This window comes from Peromyscus eremicus, chromosome 17 (genome assembly GCF_949786415.1).
Source record: "Peromyscus eremicus chromosome 17, PerEre_H2_v1, whole genome shotgun sequence".
Taxonomy (NCBI): domain Eukaryota; kingdom Metazoa; phylum Chordata; class Mammalia; order Rodentia; family Cricetidae; genus Peromyscus; species Peromyscus eremicus.
The window spans coordinates 54,144,828-54,163,597 of NC_081433.1; the positions used below are offsets into that span (position 1 = coordinate 54,144,828).

General features: G+C 39.9%; 1 protein-coding gene across 4 annotated transcripts in view; it reads left to right on the top strand.

Annotated features, from left to right (window-relative positions):
* Nucleotides 1-18,770, top strand: part of Marchf1 (membrane associated ring-CH-type finger 1) — a 323,570-nt gene that overhangs the window by 264,760 nt on the left and 40,040 nt on the right. For all 4 annotated transcript variants that reach the window (XM_059244763.1, XM_059244764.1, XM_059244765.1 and 1 more), the window contains one exon: nucleotides 11,123-11,303. In XM_059244763.1, coding sequence (XP_059100746.1) covers nucleotides 11,123-11,303 — 181 coding nt within the window. The remainder of the gene's footprint in view (nucleotides 1-11,122; nucleotides 11,304-18,770) is intronic.

Consider the following 18,770-nt stretch of genomic DNA (forward strand, 5'->3'; position numbering starts at 1 on the left):
AGAAGCCAGGAAGATAAGGAAGGGGAAAGACCTGCCAGAAAGAAACCAGTGGGAATAGAAAGAACATACTCAAGAGCACTGAAGAAAAATATTAGCATATTGATGGCAGTATGAACATAGGGTCCGGAGTACATGAAAGGTTCAAAGATAAAAGTGAGGCATTTCACCTGAGATGGTGGGGATTCTTATGAAATGAGATCTTTAAAAAGGAAAGCCATTCTGACTTCTACTGGAAGAGATGACTGGAAAGGGGGACTTTTGGAGGACAGGTAGAAACCTGATGCCAGGGAAACTACCACAAATCTACAAGGATGACCCCAACTAAGACTCCCATCAATAGTGGGTGTGTAGCCTGAACTGGACATCTCCTGTGATCAGATTGGCGACTGCCCCAATTGTCATCAGAGAGCCTTCATCCAGTAACTGACATAGACAGATGCAGAGACCCACAGACAAACATTAAGCCGAGTTTGGGGAATCCTGCTGAAGAGAGAGAGGAAGGGTCATAGGAGCCAGAGGGGTCAAGGACATCACAAGAAACCCATAGAACCAACTAGCCTGACTCATAGGAACTCACAGAATCTGAGCCAACAACCAGGGAGCCTACATGGGACTGACCTAGGTAGGCCCTCTACATATATGTGACAGTTGTATAGCTTGGTCTGCTTATGGGACTCCTAACAATAGGTACAGGGGCTGTCCCTAATGCTTTGACTGGCTCTTGGGACCCTATTCCTCATCCTGGATTGCCTTGCCCAGCCTTAATACAAGGGGAGGAGCTTAGTCTTACTGCAACTTAATACGCCATGCATAATTTGATACCCATGGGAGGCCTACCCCTTTCTGAACAGAAACAGAGGCGGAGCGAATGGGGGGAGGGGTATAGGGGAGTGAATGGGAGGAGAGGAGGAAGGGGAAACTCTGGTTAGGATATAAAATAATTTTTTTTAAAGAGGAAAGCCATCTTGGAAATGAGATGTAGGGATAGGTAAGCATCCCAATGCACATAGCCAGTTATTAAAATTGAAGAACTACTGGAGAGGCAGGGCTTTGACATTAATATTTTAAAGTCACAAGTCTAAGATCAATATTAAGGTAGTTATAAGATAGAATAACTGAGAGGTCATGCACAAAGCTCGCAGGGAAAGTAGAGGAGAAATACTGACCTAGCACTGAAGGATGGTGGGGGGATGACAGCCTGAGAGAAGAAATGTGAGGTCCTGTTTGCTCAGCTTCATTTTGTCCTGCTTGCCGGATAATCACTCTGTGGGTGCTCTGTGGGAAAGCCATCTCCTTTTCTGTCTCAGAAAAACTCGCTTATTTGCATTTTTTTTTATTCTTAATGAAAATTTATGACCATTAAGTTCTACTCGCCAGGGCCAGTGAGAGATAAACAAGACAGCTGTTTTTTCACACATGAAGACGTGTGCATGTTTGAAGACAACGGTCAGGCCATCTCTGTCTTTCCCCCCTTCCCTCCTCTGAGATGTGAAGCGTGGGGATTTGTCTGTTTGTCTCACAATTAAGATAATCACATGCCCATCAGACTTACAATTTTGAAATACAGTAGAGTCTTAGCTATGAATTGAGATAGACTGGACTCTATATTCTCTATCATTTTACGAATCTAGACTCCAAAAGCCCAACATTTTCAGTCCCTCTTTATAAGCATCACTATTCTAATCGCTATCGTCATTGTATGCGCCTTCTGATTCCAGGTTTCCCAACTTTAAGTGTAGTGCTACAGGAGCAGAACGCCACAGGCCAGAAGGAAGGACATTCCAAGGAGGAGAAGTGGTCAACGGTGCAGAAGCAGTTAGAGAGGAGAGAGGTTGTGGGGTTGGGTAGAGAATGTGACGGTGGGTGCTTAGGTTTTAACTAAAGTGAGACCGTGAGCCTCTAAGTAGAAACGCAATCACAACAGCAAAGCAAACTGAGGGACTGTCTGCCTGTCTGCCATGACAGCTCTTTGAGGGAAATCATGGCAGGCTCCTCTACTCAGTGGAGACATGGAAAATTACATTGCTTTTATTTTAAAAATAATTTAAAAGCAAAAATACACACAGAGCCTTGCATTACCTAGAAGCAATTTCTGTGGATTTTACTGATTATATGTGAGCAGCACTGCCTTCCTTTATGGAGATATTTATACTCTACAGTATTTTCTCCGCTATCATGAGCCTCCTAACAGCCACATAAGATTTTACAAATGAGAAAATCAAGTCTAAGAACTGGTCTTAAGTCATCCTTTAGAGCACACTGTCAAGCTAAGCTCCGTCACAAACGTCCCCGCAAGGACCCAAATCTTCGTGTCCGCCTTGCTTTCTCTGGGCCAGGATTGTGTCATGATTGGCTCAAAGATTCAAATACATTATCTTCTGACCCACCTGTATGGAGTCAGAATTCACAGCCTTGTCTGTGTGAGTGTGCATTGTAACTAACCATCTGCTGAAAGCACACAGAACTGAAACCTTGAAAGTAATGCCATCTATAAGCCACATATACAGAAGTCATGGTAATGATACAAGGATCCCATAGCTAGGCATAACAGAATTAAGAGTTCAAATTGTGTACAAATCATATATGCTTTAAATAAATAAGCAAAATAAGCAGAGATTCTTGTACCTGCCATGGGCCAAGTATGAGACTCTTATTTAATTTTCATAGCTCCTTAAGCGTTATTTTTAACTTATCTTTTCAAATGAGCAAACTGAGAATTTTCCTAACTTCCTGGCACAAAGAGTGAGGTCATCAGGATCTGGTTTACTTCTGAAACTGAAGGACCAAATAATTCTGTATACTATTTTTGTTCCTTAAACTGTGTAAAGCAAGTACAATAGAAGAATAGGAAGCTATCCCTGAGAAACACGACTCTCCTGCATACACACAGTCATCGTCACACACCAACACTTCTATCACCAACTCTTCACATGTCTTCTGACCTCCAGGCTCCCAAGCTCACATTTCCCCACGTTACAGCAACTATGAGAGAGTCTCACGTATGTGCGGGCTCAGGGTCAAGGTTTAGGACTAGAGGCCTCACGCTGTGTTCGTCTGATGTGCGGGAGCCCTTCTTCCTGTGTCCTTCCTGTGTCTAAGCCAGTAACGTGGGGACCGTGACATGTGCTATCCACTGCAGGTCTCCTCTCTTCACACTAAAGGCTGTCAAGTCACACCACAGTGTTAGAAGCATTTACTATAAATCCCTGCATGCGCTCTCCCCAGGGACCTCACGGCTGAGCCACAACCCTCACATCTGCACTTGGTTAGTTTCCCATCACTTTCTCCAAGCAGCTTTTTCTAACCATTTACAGCACATGTGAGGCCTTCATCCTAGGTCCTCCTCCCTGTGGTGAGTGTCCAATCATGTCTCTGTACAAGAGAAAGCTGAACCCCCACAGCTCTGTCCCCGACCTTCTCATCTCTATCTGCCATTTTCTCCTCTCGCTCTCCCTCTCTCAGGAAAATGTGTCTGTGTCCACAGATCTTTGCACTCACCCAAAAACATTTCCATCCCTTCTTTCTCAATACTTTGGGGCTTTTTTTTTTATGGCTGTTGTTTAATAACCGAGCCTTTCCTTACCTGTAGTTTAATGTCTAATTCTCTGTGCCGCTTCCACCTTGCCTGTGAAAAAGCTCAAAGTTTTCCTGAAATCCTCACAGAGATGACTTCAAGTGTTTTTGTTTTTGTTTTTAATTTATCAAAAAGAAAATTTCTGACTGAGCCAAGAGGGCTTGGCAAGGGAGTAGATGCGAGGTAGAAGTCATTTTAAGATATTTAAGGGCTGAGGCGTCCAAATAGCTCAGCAGATAGAGGTACTTGCCACCAAGACCAGCAGCCTGAGTTCAACCCACAGTCCCACACAGTAGAAGGAGGGCTGTGACTCCCACAAGCTTGCCTATAACCTCCGCAGGAAGGCAGTGGTGCTGTTTCACCTACCCACACACGTGTACACAATCTCCCACCCACATACACTAATAATAATAATGATGATAATACTAATAATAGACATGATGTTTAAAGTTTTAAAGATACATGAGGTCCAGAATACAGGCTACTTTCCTTTCAACTCAAACACAAGAGCAATGAAGGTAAGCACGTTTTGGCCACAGAAAAATCTAACACGTAGTTTGGCCCATGGCATAGGTGTCTTTTGTGTGTGTAAAGTTATGAGGAAGTAGCCATTAATTCAAGTCTTGTGTATAAAAAAAACATCTCCACATGCACTGACCTGATTGTAGACAAACACCAAAATGCCAAGGGACTCTGGGTTCTGCTTGTTCTCATCTCTGAATGTCAGATAACAACATGATTCCAGAACAGCTTCCTAGGGTCACCGAATCCCCAAGCTTCAAGGTCCCACCAGATAAAACTGTCTCACACCCCAAATGTGTTACAATGTAATTTTATTATGGGGCTAACATAATTGTGTTTGCACAATCACCCTGTAGGGAACAACCTGTTTGTGTTTTCGCTGCCATGTTTCCATCTGTACCATAGCAATGATGACTTGTGTGAAGCACATCAACTTTAAAACTGTTTAATTGTTTCTTTAACGGCACTATCACAATTTTTTTATTTTTATTAGAGATTTGCAGTTGATATCTTGCTCTTAGTTTTTTTTTGTTTTGTTTTTTTTGTTTTGTTTTGTTTTTTTTTTTTCAGAACAACCTAAGCATGGCTTTGGGGTACAACTTGAACTGGATAATTTAGAAAAAGTTCAAAATACTAAAAACATGCAAATGTACACTGTGCAAAATGGAAAGGAAAATGAATCAAGGTTTTGATTTTCCCTGTGGGAAATGACTTCAATTTTATGAGAAAAGGCTATTGCTGGTTTACTTCAGGGAAAGATTTTAACCGATTTTTCTAAAAAGAGAGACGTTTTAAGACAGGAAGTTGGACCATAATCAGCAAAAAGCTGGCAAGGTCAGGTTGACTCGGTAATCAGCAAGGTCTTTGTTTAAAGCTACTTATGAATAAATTTCCTTTTTCGTGACAGGAAGAGTCAGAGCCTGAGTCTTTGGGCAGCTCTAGAGCGTTTGCCATAATCTTTTCTTTTCCGTGAGGAATTATCAGATGGCATTAACTCCTAAGTTTTCTTTTCAAGTAAGAACTTTTGTCCACAGAAGCAGTGAGATTTAAGACCACATCATGAGATTTCATCTACATTGTGACTTTTTTTTTACATCTATGTTTAATCTTTCCTTAAATTCTTGGTTATTTGAAGAAAGGGATTAGAGTGACTCATTTGTAGAGCATGCTTTGTTACTGCTGATGTATGCGCTGTTCTTAACACCAGAAAGCCATGAACATTTCAAGGTAGGGGACTGCCTTGAAATGTTCTTTTCTCAAAAAGTCTATATTGAACTGTCCTCAGGGGCTAAGGAGTTGGATCAGTGGTAAAAGTGCTCACTAGTGTTGCAGAGGACCTGGTTTCCATTCTCAACATGGAATCTCATCCCAAGCAGAAGAACTAACATCAAGGGAACAAATAACACTATTAGGGATGTGGGGGAGGGAGATTCTATTCACTGCTGGTGGAAGATAAACTGACATCTTCACTGTGAACATCAGTACAAAGAGTACTCAGAAAACTAAAATTAGGACTACCATATGACCCAACTATACCACTCCTGAGTACATCCTAGAAGACTCCACATCATACCACAGAGATACTTGCACATCTGTGTTTATTACTGCTCTAGTCATAATACATAAGATATGAAGCAGTCCAAATGCCCTTCAATAGATGAAGTGATAAGGAGAACTTATGGTACAGTTGCACAGTGTTATTTTTTTCCATCCATAATGAAAATTCATCATGGCATTTGCCAAGAAAATGGGTGGAACTGATATTTATTGTTGAGCAAAAAAAAAAAATGCTAAGAATCAGGAAGGCAAATATCACATTCTTTTTCTGATACATGGATCCTAGATCCTAGATCTTAATCTTTATGGAAAACGTGTTCTACACATGGAAGAGAGTGTATGTCATAAAACTAGAAAGGGGACATGAGAGTGGAGGAAGATCTTAGAGAAAAGGAGATAAGGGGATTATAGAACATGTGTGCCATGGGGATTATAGAACATATGTGACATGAGGATTATAGAATATGTGTGACATGGGGTTATAGAAGATGTGTGACATGGGGATTATAGAACGTGTGTGCCATGGGGATTATAGAACATGTCATGGGGATTATAGAACATGTGTGTCATGGGGAGTATAGAACATGTGTGACATGGGGATTATAGAACATGTGTGTCATGGGGATTATAGAACATGTCATAGGGATTATAGAACATGTCATGGGGATTATAGAATATGTGTGACAGGTGGGTTATAGAACGTGTGCGACATGGGGATTATAGAACATGTGTGCCACTATAATCCCTTATAGAACATGTGTATCATGGGGATTATAGAACATGTGTGTCATGTGGGTTATAGAACGTGTGTGACATGAGGATTATAGAACATGTGTGCCATGGGGATTATAAAACATGTGTGTCATGGGGATTATAGAACATGTGTGTCATGTGGGTTATAGAACGTATGCAACATGGGGATTATAGAACATGTGTGCCATGGGGATTATAGAACATGTGTGCCATGGGGATTATAGCACATGTCATGGGGATTATAGAACATGTGTGTCATGGGGGTTTTAGAACATGTGTGTCATGGGGATTATAGAATATGTGTGACATGGGGATTATAGAACATGTCATGGGGATTATAGAACATGTGTGTCATGGGGATTATAGAATATATGTGACATGGGGATTATAGACCATGTGTGACATGGGGGTTATAGAATATGTGTGACATGGGGATTATAGAACATGTGTATCATGGGGATTATAGAACATGTGTGACATGGAGATTATAGAATATGTGTGACATGGGGATTATAGAACATGTCTGTCATGGGGATTATAGAACATGTCACGGGGATTATAGAACATATGTGACATGTGGGTTATAGAACATGTGTGACATGGGGATTATAGAACGTGTGTGACATGGGGAATATAGAACATGTCATGGGGATTATAGAATATGTGTGACATGTGGGTTATAGAACATGTGCGACATGGGGATTATAGAACGTGTGTGCCATGGGGATTATAGAACATGTGTGGCATGGAGATTATAGAGTATGTGTGACATGGGGATTATAGAACATGTGTGTCATGGGGATTGTAGAACGTGTGTGCCATGGGGATTATAGAACGTGTTTGACATGGGGATTATAGAACATGTGTGTCATGGGGATTATAGAACATGTGTGACATGGGGATTATAGAACATGTGTGTCATGGGGATTATAGAACATGTGTGACATGGGGATTATAGAACATGTCATGGGGATTATAGAACATGTGTGTCATGGGGATTATAGAACATGTGTGACATGGGGATTATAGAACATTTGTGCCATGGGGATTATAGCACATGTCATGGGGATTATAGAACATGTCATGGGGATTATAGAACATGTGTGCCACTATAATCCCTAATAGAACATGTGTGTCATGGGGATTATAGAACATGTGTGCCACTATAATCCCTTATAGAACATGTGTATCATGGGGATTATAGAACATGTGTGTCATGTGGGTTATAGAACGTGTGTGACATGGGGATTATAGAACATATGTGACATGTGGGTTATAGAACGTGTGTGACATGGGGATTGTAGAACGTGTGTAACATGGGGATTATAGAACATGTCATGGGGATTATAGAATATGTGTGACATGTGGGTTATAGAACATATGCAGCATGGGGATTATAGAACGTGTGTGCCATGGGGATTATAGAACATGTGTGGCATGGGGATTATAGAATATGTGTGACATGGGGATTATAGAACATGTGTGTCATGGGGATTATAGAACGTGTGTGCCATGGGGATTATAGAACGTGTTTGACATGGGGATTATAGAACATGTGTGACATGGGGATTATAGAACATGTGTGACATGGGGATTATAGAACATGTGTGCCATGGGGATTATAGAACATGTCATGGGGATTATAGAACATGTGTGACATGGGGATTATAGAACATGTGTGACATGGGGATTATAGAACATGTGTGACATGGGGATTATAGAACATGTCATGGAGATTATAGAACATGTCATGGGGATTATAGAACATGTGTGTCATGGGGATTATAGAACATGTGTGACATGGGGGTTATAGAACATGTGTGACATGGGGATTATAGAACATGTGTGACAGGAAAGCAGAAGGGGAGCCAGTGAGAAGAGGAGGGGGAGACAGGGAGGTGGACATGAGGGAGGGAGATGGGGGAGGGAGATGGGGAAGGGAAGATGGGGAGAGGGAGTCAGGGGAGAATCAACAAGCACAGTGAATGTATGAAAACACCATCTGAAGCTGCTTACTCTGTGTACTAATTGAAACAACTAATTTAGAGGACAGGGGAGTATCACTTTCTATCCTCTGATTTCTTATTCTCTGTAATTTCAGTGGCTACAAAAATAAAATTGTAACCAAATTCTGTGCAGTGGAAATTTTGTTTTCTTTCACTGAATGCTATTATTTGTTTGTTTGGTTTAGATTTTGATTATTCTTGAGATTGTAATTTAATTGCATTCCACCCTTTCCTCCTTCCAAAGCTTCCCACAGACCCCTCCCCACTCTCCTTAAAATGCATGGCCTCTTTTCTCATTGTTATTTCATGTATATATGTATTTTATATACATTATATTCCTAAATATCCCCTGTTGAATTCAAGGATGACAACAGTAGATGTGACCAGCTGAATGGAGAAAAGCCCATGAGGCCTCAACCAAGAACTATGGACAACTGAGGGAAGCTGGGGGCAGGAGAGGTGGTCCTTCACAGGGAAAAACACACCGATTGGTTGTCCAATATCAAATGGCCAGCCCTGAAAACACACATATGTGTAACACTAGCTATTTTTATAGGATGTCATATTAACTATTCAACATCTAGGGAGCCCTCAACTGTGGCATAGCATCAATGTCAGGGTGGGACAAAGAATGACAAGCTCAGTGTCTGTGCCCTAGGTCTGGATAAAGGAGATGTTATAGGATTGGACATTAAAAATGGGCACTCAGATAATTTTTCACCTTCCTCCCTCATGTTGGCTTTTTATATGAGATAACTCAGCTGACCCTTAACTTCCTAACTCAACTAGGAAAAGGGGGATGGTGACTGTGAACTTGTTCTTACCCAACAATGCCTACTCCAAGGTATAGAAGTCAGTGCTCTTTGCTTTGTTCTTACTTAAGAAGTAAATACAAAATATGCATGTACTCTGTCATATACTTTCTTTTTAAGGTTGGTAGATCATTGGGTTTCAATTCCTCTAACTTCCTGCACTAGCTATGTGAGCAACCGCCTCACTTCCTCTAGTTCTCTAGGGAGACAGCATATTTAAGAGCAGATTCTTACCTCTCCTCAAAACTCCTGCTTCTGGAGATGAGCGTGTACACCTGGAAGGAAGTAGCAGAGACTGATTTATGTGTTCTTCCAGCCTGCCACTGGATCATTGTGTAGATTTAAAGGGTTTTTAAATATTATATTCAGTGCTTGTATTTTGAATAGCTGTAAAGCAATAATTCTAGTGAAGTTTATTAACCACTCTCAATAGCTGGTTAAATTACTAAATTATTGAAGGTCTAAGAATTTTTTCTTCTATGTATAAGATTCAAGTACATGTGTATACATGCATATTCATGTGTGTGAGTTCAGGCACATGTGTGCAGTACACATGTGGATGTCAGAAGACCTCAGTCCTCACCTTCACCTCGGTAGACACAGGGTCCCTTAGCTGTTGGCCACAGCTGTCCCACATGCTTCCAAGGAGGCTGCTTTCACTGCCTTCCCATCTCACCCTAGCTGGGGTTACAGACTCACTATCCCTCCCAGCTCTACATGGGTCTTGGCCTTTCCAGCTGAGGGCTTAACACTAGAAGGCAAGCAAGGGCTTCCTCTGGTGACCCATTTCTCCAGTCAAGGGCTAAGCTTTTAATTCGCTTCTTAGAATTATGAAAAGTTTGTCTCATCCAAGGAGAAAACTTTCTAAAATATGAAAATGAGAGTAATGAAGAATTCAAAGACTGTAAATCTATATAACTAGAATTCACTTTAATCCAGAAACTAATAGGACCCTGAACTGATAGACAGAAATGTCAACATTTTCAAACAATAAGATTTACTGAACTAGAATTCTATGGCATCAGGAATTTTTGTGAATGTTATATGATGATAGTTATTGACAGTTCATTGTGACCTAATCAATGTACATTTCCCTAAGAAATTCTTGGTAATACTTCAGATTAGACTTTCAATATTAACTATATAATTTGATTTCTCTTTAAAGCTTTTCAAAGTTCTTCCATAGTAGTAATATCCCATACTTGTAAGTCATACAATGTGACCCTGTAACTGTGGCATCAAAATAACCTAGTGAAGTTATCAAACTCTAACATTCTTTGGAGTATGTCTTCTGTCTCTCTCTGTCTCTCTCTGTCTCTCTCTGTCTCTCTCTCTCTCTCTCTCTCTCTCTCTCTCTCTCTCTCTCTCTCTCTCTCTCTTTCTGTCTCTCTGTCTCTCTTTCTCTCCAATGTCTTACTACATGTTTCTGGCTGTCCTGGACTTGCTTTATAAACCAGGCTAGTCTCAGACTTGGAGACGTCCCCTGCCTCTGCCTTCCGAGTTCTGGGATTAAAGTGTGCACCACCACACCCAGCTTCTTTCAGATACTTCTAAGCCATGACCTTTATATATGAAACACCATAGACAGTAACCTTTTAAACAGACTAAGTTCAATAGATTTGCTCTTTAAATGGCTTCACTGTCAGAATGAAATGTGTTTCTTGTGTGCAAATATCTCATATGCCCTCTCATATGACTTGAGTCCAATAACTATCATGTGAAAGTAAATGGATATTGATCACAGGTTTGGTTCTACCATCCAAGTTGGAGTAAAAAGTCCATGAGTTCTAGATTGTAGGTTAGAGTTTCTAATACAGCCTGATATAAGCAAGGCAGGACTCCTTGGGTGAGCAGTGTCCTCTGGGAGAACTCACGCTTTCTGCTGCATCCTTCCCCAGGATCTGTCACTGCGAAGGAGATGAAGAGAGCCCTCTCATCACACCCTGTCGCTGCACAGGGACCTTGCGCTTTGTCCACCAGTCCTGTCTCCACCAGTGGATCAAGAGCTCAGACACACGATGCTGTGAGCTCTGCAAGTATGACTTCATAATGGAGACCAAGCTCAAGCCCCTTCGGAAGGTACGGTGTGGGGGTGGGCAGGAGAGGGATGGGAGAAGGACCCTTCAAAGCAGGCTTGCTCTCAGACTTAACTTCCTCCTTGATAAGATTCTGCCAACATACTCAACATACTAATGTTCATGGAGAATGCTTGGCCCATGGTGGACTGAATGGGCAAAATGCAGCCATGTCTTTTCAGGTAAATCGGTTTGTTCTGTTGTATACTGTGTAACTTCTAGCTATTTTAAAGGTGGACAGATATATAAACACATAGAAATATACATATTATCTGTGTATATGTGAAAAATACAATTATAATGCAATTACAATTCAATAAAATTGAATTGATGAGAAGCATGAGAATGTTGACTTTTGAGGTCACACAGCTAGATGACAGAATCCACTAAATAACACGAACTCACTAAACTTTTTAAAAGTTGACTATTAGATAGTAAGAGAATGATTTATTCTGTAAGATGTGTCCTAGGTTATGCTTAATTTCTTTTAATGATTGGTTCAATGTTTTATGTGTTACTAAAGGGGTAGAATGAAAAGTCACTATTTTCTATATTGTTCATCAAGTTGTAAGAGAAATAGAAGCATATTTTTAATCTACAAGATTGAATCTATAAGATTCATCTGTGTTAATTCTTTTCTAGAATATGATAGTAAGACTGTGAGGCAAGTGTAAAGCTAACATTTCAGTCAGAGTCAACAGAACACTTGTCAAGGACACATGTAAGGGTGATGTGCTGTGTATAATTCATTCTTGAGCCCTGAAATTTACCATTTAACTTATTCATCTTTTTGCCTCCTAACTGCAGCCTTGAACACACATGTGCACACACACACACACACACACACACACACACACACACACACCATATCTATGTATATAGATGCCTCTATATCCAAAGGGAGTGTGGGGACTGCAATTTAAGTAATGAATCAGCCCAGGGCTGCTTTTCTATTTAAATTACATGCAAAGCTAAAGCAGATAGAAAGAGCAATGCATGGAAATAAACATGATGAGTTCCAGAATGAGAAGAGTTGAAAGCAAACAAGAATATCCCACTAGGCATCTAATGGGGGGCTAGCCATGCAGCCATTGTAACTCTTCATTCAATCTCTAAATTATGGGGAGGGAGAGTAATGTGCCCTATTTTTGTCATAGACTTGATTTTTTAAAAATCTGTAAATGGTTTTATAGGTCTCAAAACTATTTACAAATTACCTTTGGGGAGATGTATTTTTTTTTTAACTTGGGATGACCCAAATGCCGAAAGGTGACTCTCTGGTTCTCTGGGCCCAGTGCGATCACTGCAGAAGTAGAACATGATGGGTACTCCACACGCTTTGCTTTCTTTATATGCTAAGCAGATACCGTTCTGAAGGAGCTGAATGACCTGCTCATGAGTCTTTGAATTTCTCTTCTTGTCCCTCAGGGAGTTCCAAGTTGTTTCCCAGCATCTGTATCCTCCCTCGTCCCTTTCCCATCCTCTACCCGCACAAAATTTTCATTTCAATTTAGTCAGACATATATCTGAATTTGAAAGCAAGAATCTAGAAAAATAACATACTCAAGTTGTCCCTTTTATATTGTCTTCCAACACACACATGCACACACACACACACACACACACACACACACACACACACACACATTTGGGAGAGGCATAACATATTAAACATGGTAATGGGGAAGAACTCAAAATCTATCCCAGTAGAATAACTCTTTAAATACAACTTAGATCCTTTCTTAATATGTCATTATCAGTGATTTGCAGCTAACCTGTTTGTGGTTGGAAAAGAACAACAAAGCCTCAGGGGAAAGTATGGTGGCCTACGAGTTTTGTCCATAAAAGACCCTACATTACATGTCTCAGAGCCAGGAGTGGCCCTGACCAAATTCCATCTTGGTCAGTATTTAGTATTTTAATAGAACTTGCTTTAATTTGGCCCAGAATGGTGGAACTGGTTTTCTCTGGCAAATCTCAGGATTAACAGTGACCAGAAGAAGAAAATACATCTGCTTATATCCATCACAATGAATGTGTTGCTGCAACTCATCAAGCTCTATCTGATTATTAATGAAATGACATAATTTCTTTACAAAATAGGAACTGTTCTTTTTTTTTAACTGTAAGCTTCATTCACAGGGGTTAAGACTGAAGGAGACTATAAAGAGCCTAATCTCTCGTTGTTGGCTTTTTGTTCATTTTGTTTTTAATAATTTATTTATTTTTATTTTATGTGCGTTAGTGTTTTGCCTGCATGTATGTCTGTATGAAGGTGTCAGATCTTGGAGTTACAGCCAGTTGTTAGCTGTCATGTGGGTGCTGGGAATTGAACCCAGGTCCTCTGGGAGAGCAGTCAGTGCTCTTAACCGCTGAGCCATCTCTCCAGCCCCAAAGGAACATTTCTTTTGACCACAAGTATTGACAAAAGGCACTATTTAAACACTCTTCGCATCTGATAGCATAATATGTACAGGGAGGGTTAGCATCTAATACAGATGTGGCTCCTTAGGAGTCCACAGCTGTGTTTTATCTAAGTCATGAAACTTGAATATTAGTTATCAACCTTTAACTATGTGATTATGTCACATAATATTTCACACATTAAAATTTGTATACCACCATACCTGACTCGACTGGAACCATCTTCCTATAGGACTACAGAGGTGGGGATAAGATGGGAGTGGAATGTTAATACTGCAATTTGCTTTTAAGTTCTTTGTGTTGCTCAGCCCTTGTGTGATCTTGAGGTACACACACACACACACACACACACACACACACACACACAGCTGTAGCCTGGAAGAAGGATTTGAATATTCAGTTCCTATGTAAGGCAGGATTTCCAGACATGAGGAATGAGTACATCCTATCTATCCTTCCAGGACATTCAAAACCGGTGGAAAGTATTTTAAATTCACATTTTCCTCTCTTTAAAAACATGAAGCATGGCCAAGGTATATAGGAAACAGTGTCTTCAACATCATTTTTAGATTGTGAGGTGGTTCAAAACAACATGTAAAAAGAATTTTAAACTGTTCTAGATGGTTTGTTTCAATGGGATGTAAATTCATCAGTGTATTCTTTTGGTAGCCTTTAAGTATTCATAAAGAATGCCAGGTATAACATTTGGTAAGAATATATTTGAAGTACATCCAATTAACTGCTCTCAACTCAGTAATTCCATTACACTTTATAACATTCTAAATACCAGGCACATGAAACAATTAATTAGCTAATGATGCTGGATCTCTACCATCAGCGAATGGAGGTGGGAGACCATGATTAGATGAGATAACTTCTTTAGAGAAAGTGTCGGTATTCATAGACTGACAGAGCTTGGAGCTTAACTGTCTCTACAGACACCAGTAAAGGCTTACCTCATTGATTGCTACACCAAAAACTGCAGTTAGCAAAGTCATCAAGGTAGCCTAATGTTTGCAGAAGAAAATCTTTAAAGTCAAAATAAAATCAAGGGTTCATTCCAGGGAAAGCAACTCCCCATCATCTTTACGTCAGTTGCTCAGCTACTTTTATGACAATCAATAAAAGTCCCATTAACGTGCTTAAGTTATCTAGGGCAAGGAGAAATTCTCAGAGCACAGGAAAGTGTAAAAAAAAATCATAAATAAAGAAAGTACAGTGATGAGCTAGTGAAATTTGGAAAGACACGCACTGTTGGTTGGAAAACATAAACCAAACTTGCACTCTGAAGCTAAAGTCTGGGATTCAAATCTGAATCTCCCTGCGGGAGAAGCCAGGTGCTGACATAGAGCAGGTTCACAAAGACAGCGAGTACCATGGACGACTTCTCTCCTGTCCTAAAATATCTGTGCACATAAACCACGTGATAAATATAGAATGTATCTATTTACTTTTTGTCTCACTTAACTATTCAACCTACACTAAGCCTGTTTTGAGTAAATACATGGATCCCATTTTACATACCAAGAAAAGAGTCACCATATCAAACTTAATGCCACCCACTGCGAAGATCTTTGTACCCATTGTGTGGTGTAGGATGGTTTCACAGCTCCTGGGTTCTCTCTAAGGACCATAACATGTGTTTTTCTGAGTATGGAGGCACAGGAAGCTAAGGCCAGAGGATCAAGTGGTTAATGCTACCCTGAGCAACATAGCAAGACCTTCTCCTCAAAAGGCTGAGTGATGGAATGTCTTCAATTTTTACTATTTCTGATTGAGATACTTCAAAAGAATTCTTTCTAAGACAATTTTTTTCTAGAATCTTCCTTCTTAAACCTGGAAAAAACACTTTACCCAGCATCCTTTTCCCAGTAACTCAGTTACATCATTGTATACACAGTAATTATTTTTCAGCCAAACACTGAATGCAGTAATTCAAAAGTTTGTCACTGTGTTTTTCCAGGTTTTAAAGGTGTTTTCCGAGGCCAACAGTCTGTCTTGTGTTCTTTCCTTCTTGCTATCAGCAACTAGCATCGTTTCTCTGTTCCTCGGACAACCTTAGTCAACACTGTACATAGTTCTTTCTGATTTAAACAGGAACAGGGCCAAGAGGGCTGTCCTGCTGGTTTTACCGAAGGCTGGATTCAGTTCTGGTGCCCCTCTGCAGGATTCTCCTTTGAGGACTGGCAAGAGTTTTTGTTGGGGGGGGGAGGGGTGGGCGGGCATTTGGACCTCATTCTGAGCTTCACAGAGTTCCTTTTCTCATGCTTTTTAGTTCTCAATTTTACTCAAAGATCTTGAAATCACAGGATAAGAAAGCCCTCCGCAGATGAAGTTATGTTGCCCCCAGGCTGTTCTTTTGTCAACTGAGCTCAGGTTGGGAAATTTGCTATCCCATTTCTTCACAAACATACAAGCTACAGGCCACGAACATCTATCTCTGTCCTAGGACACACTGCAGACAGAACTTTCCCTGTCTTTCTCGCAAAGATCGTAATTCACAAGGCATGCACGCTCTCCTGCTTATTTGTACTTAATTTCAGACGCCATTATAACCTCCAGACAGGAAGGCTAAGGGGCTCAAATCACTCTGTTTTCCAGCTTATACTGTCCCAATGCCAGATATGTTTTCCACAACAACTTGTTCACTGTCTGCTGGTGATGATGCCAAACACTTCTCTTTCTTTCCCACCGTGCCATTCACAGAAATGGGGTGCCCGTCTGTCTGACTGTCATAGACAGGACACAATGAGCAACCTACCAAACAATGCAAAGATTATTTTTTTAATATTTCAACTTGAAAGAAGCATTAACTTTCCCACTCAACTGTGATTTTTTATTAGTTATATTGCCTTAACACACAGATACCCTACAACTAAAATTGATATTTCAGTTAAAATAATATTGCAGTGTGAATCCATGACGTTGCCTCTACATCTTCTGTCAAGTAAGTATGAGATAGAAAACACAGGTGTCCTGTCGTTCATTCTAGTAGATACTTGGGTCTAGTCACATGGGTTTTTATCTCTGTCTTTAAATGACACACTAGTAAGTCCAAGAAATATGTAGTCATTTAGAATCGGTATTGTAGAACAGTTTGTCTATAATAGAAATATTATTTTCTGATCAGTGAATTCTATTTTATTTGTGAAATGTCCATACATTCACATAATCCTCCTTCTAGGCAGATTTGAACTCACACCAACAGTAAACCATGTCTGCATAATCATTCCAAGAGGATCCCAATGATGCCCAGCTAATACCTTCACTCAATTTACTATATGCTAAGAACCTCCCTTGTGCCATGAAGGATTAGTAATAAGCAAGACAAAGCCACCCCCTCACTATTCACATTGATGGAGAAGAATGGGAAAGGACATGAAAGTATAATGTGCTCCAGAGGGAATTGGTATAGGGAGTTCAAAGCAAGCTGGCTGCCTAAAGCATGATCTAGTAAAACTATCCTAGTTAAAGGAATATAAAAGAACACCTATAACCACATAGCAAAGTGGCTATCTTTTTCTCTTTTGTTCTTCATGCTAATCTAGATGGTGTCACTTAGCAGTTAGGCACCCACAAGCCTAAGGGATGAAAATTGGGAATATGAGAAGGATTTGATAGAGGTCGTCACAAACTATTTTTAAATAAATAACTACTGATTAAATAAATAACTACTAAACAATTTTCCAATTCTTTTTTATTACTAAATGCTGTATATTAATTTAGCTGTTTCTTTCATTGAAAACTAATGTCTGAAAAACACTACTCCCTTTCCAGGAAAGCTGTCACTTTCTATTATTATTCTAGTCATGGAAATAATCACTTAACTTTATATTCACTTTGCAATTGAAATCTCTAACCAGATGAATATTTACCCTTAAGAACATCTATTATTATTTGAACAAAGACCAAGGACATAAATACAGAGACTCTCTTAGACATGGTATGATCTGATTTTCCCTTTGGAACACAGGGAATCAGTCTTCCAATGATGACAGGAGCGTGAGGGAATCAAGTTAGAATGTGTGCAGGAATGCACACACATGCAGGTGCAAATGAAGATTTCCCCAAAGCATCATTTTTGATTGAGTTTTAAATTACTTTTGCATTTAAATCTTCCTCTGGTGCAGTGGTTCTGAACCTTCCGAACGCTTTGACCCTTTTAATACAGTTCCCCATGTTGTAGTGACCCTCAACCATAACACTATTTTTGTAGCTACTTCGCAACTGTAATTTTGCTAGTGATAAATTGTAATGTAAATATCTGTGTTTTCTGATGGTCTTAGGTGACTCCTGTGAAAGAGTCGTTCATCCCCAAAAGGCTTGTGGTCCGCAGATTGAGAACCACTGTTCTAGTTACAGATTTTATCTTGTAGTTATAGGGATATTTTCCTTCATATATTGTTCTAATGTCTTGTCTTCATATCAAAATTTTGACTTATTCTTTAATTTCGCTGGGTATCAGCATATTTTTAAAGCAAATATTTTAAATCCAACTAAATTTCTTTTCCATTGAAAAGACTATAGAAAAACTTTTATTCCTATTTATTATTTATTTATTTATTATTTATAATATGGTGGATCAAACCTGGGGTCTTGTACACACTAGGCAAGGTGACCTACCATGAAACTACGAAGTCTAGCCCTCAATTCTTTGAGAAAGGGTCTTGTTATGTAGGCCAGGCTGACCTCAAACTTATGGTTATGATGTTAGAATTACAGGGAGGGGCCACCACACCTAGCCCAAGAAGGACAATTTCAAATGCTGTACCTGAATTGATGGTCTCCAACCCCATTGTACACATACTAATATGCTAGTACAGTAGCATTAACATACGTGACTAAATTTATCGTTCCAGAAGGAAATTATTTTCTCACAAGCCAGCCCCTTCCCAGTTTCCTAGTTTTTTGCAAAGGGTGTCATCAGGCAATTCCTTTTCTCTATCTTTCACACAGATATTTCACCTATAGCCTAATCTTTCCGAGCCTTTTATTTTACACAGAAGTGTTTACCATTTAGTCTGATAAAGCAGCCAATGACAGATCA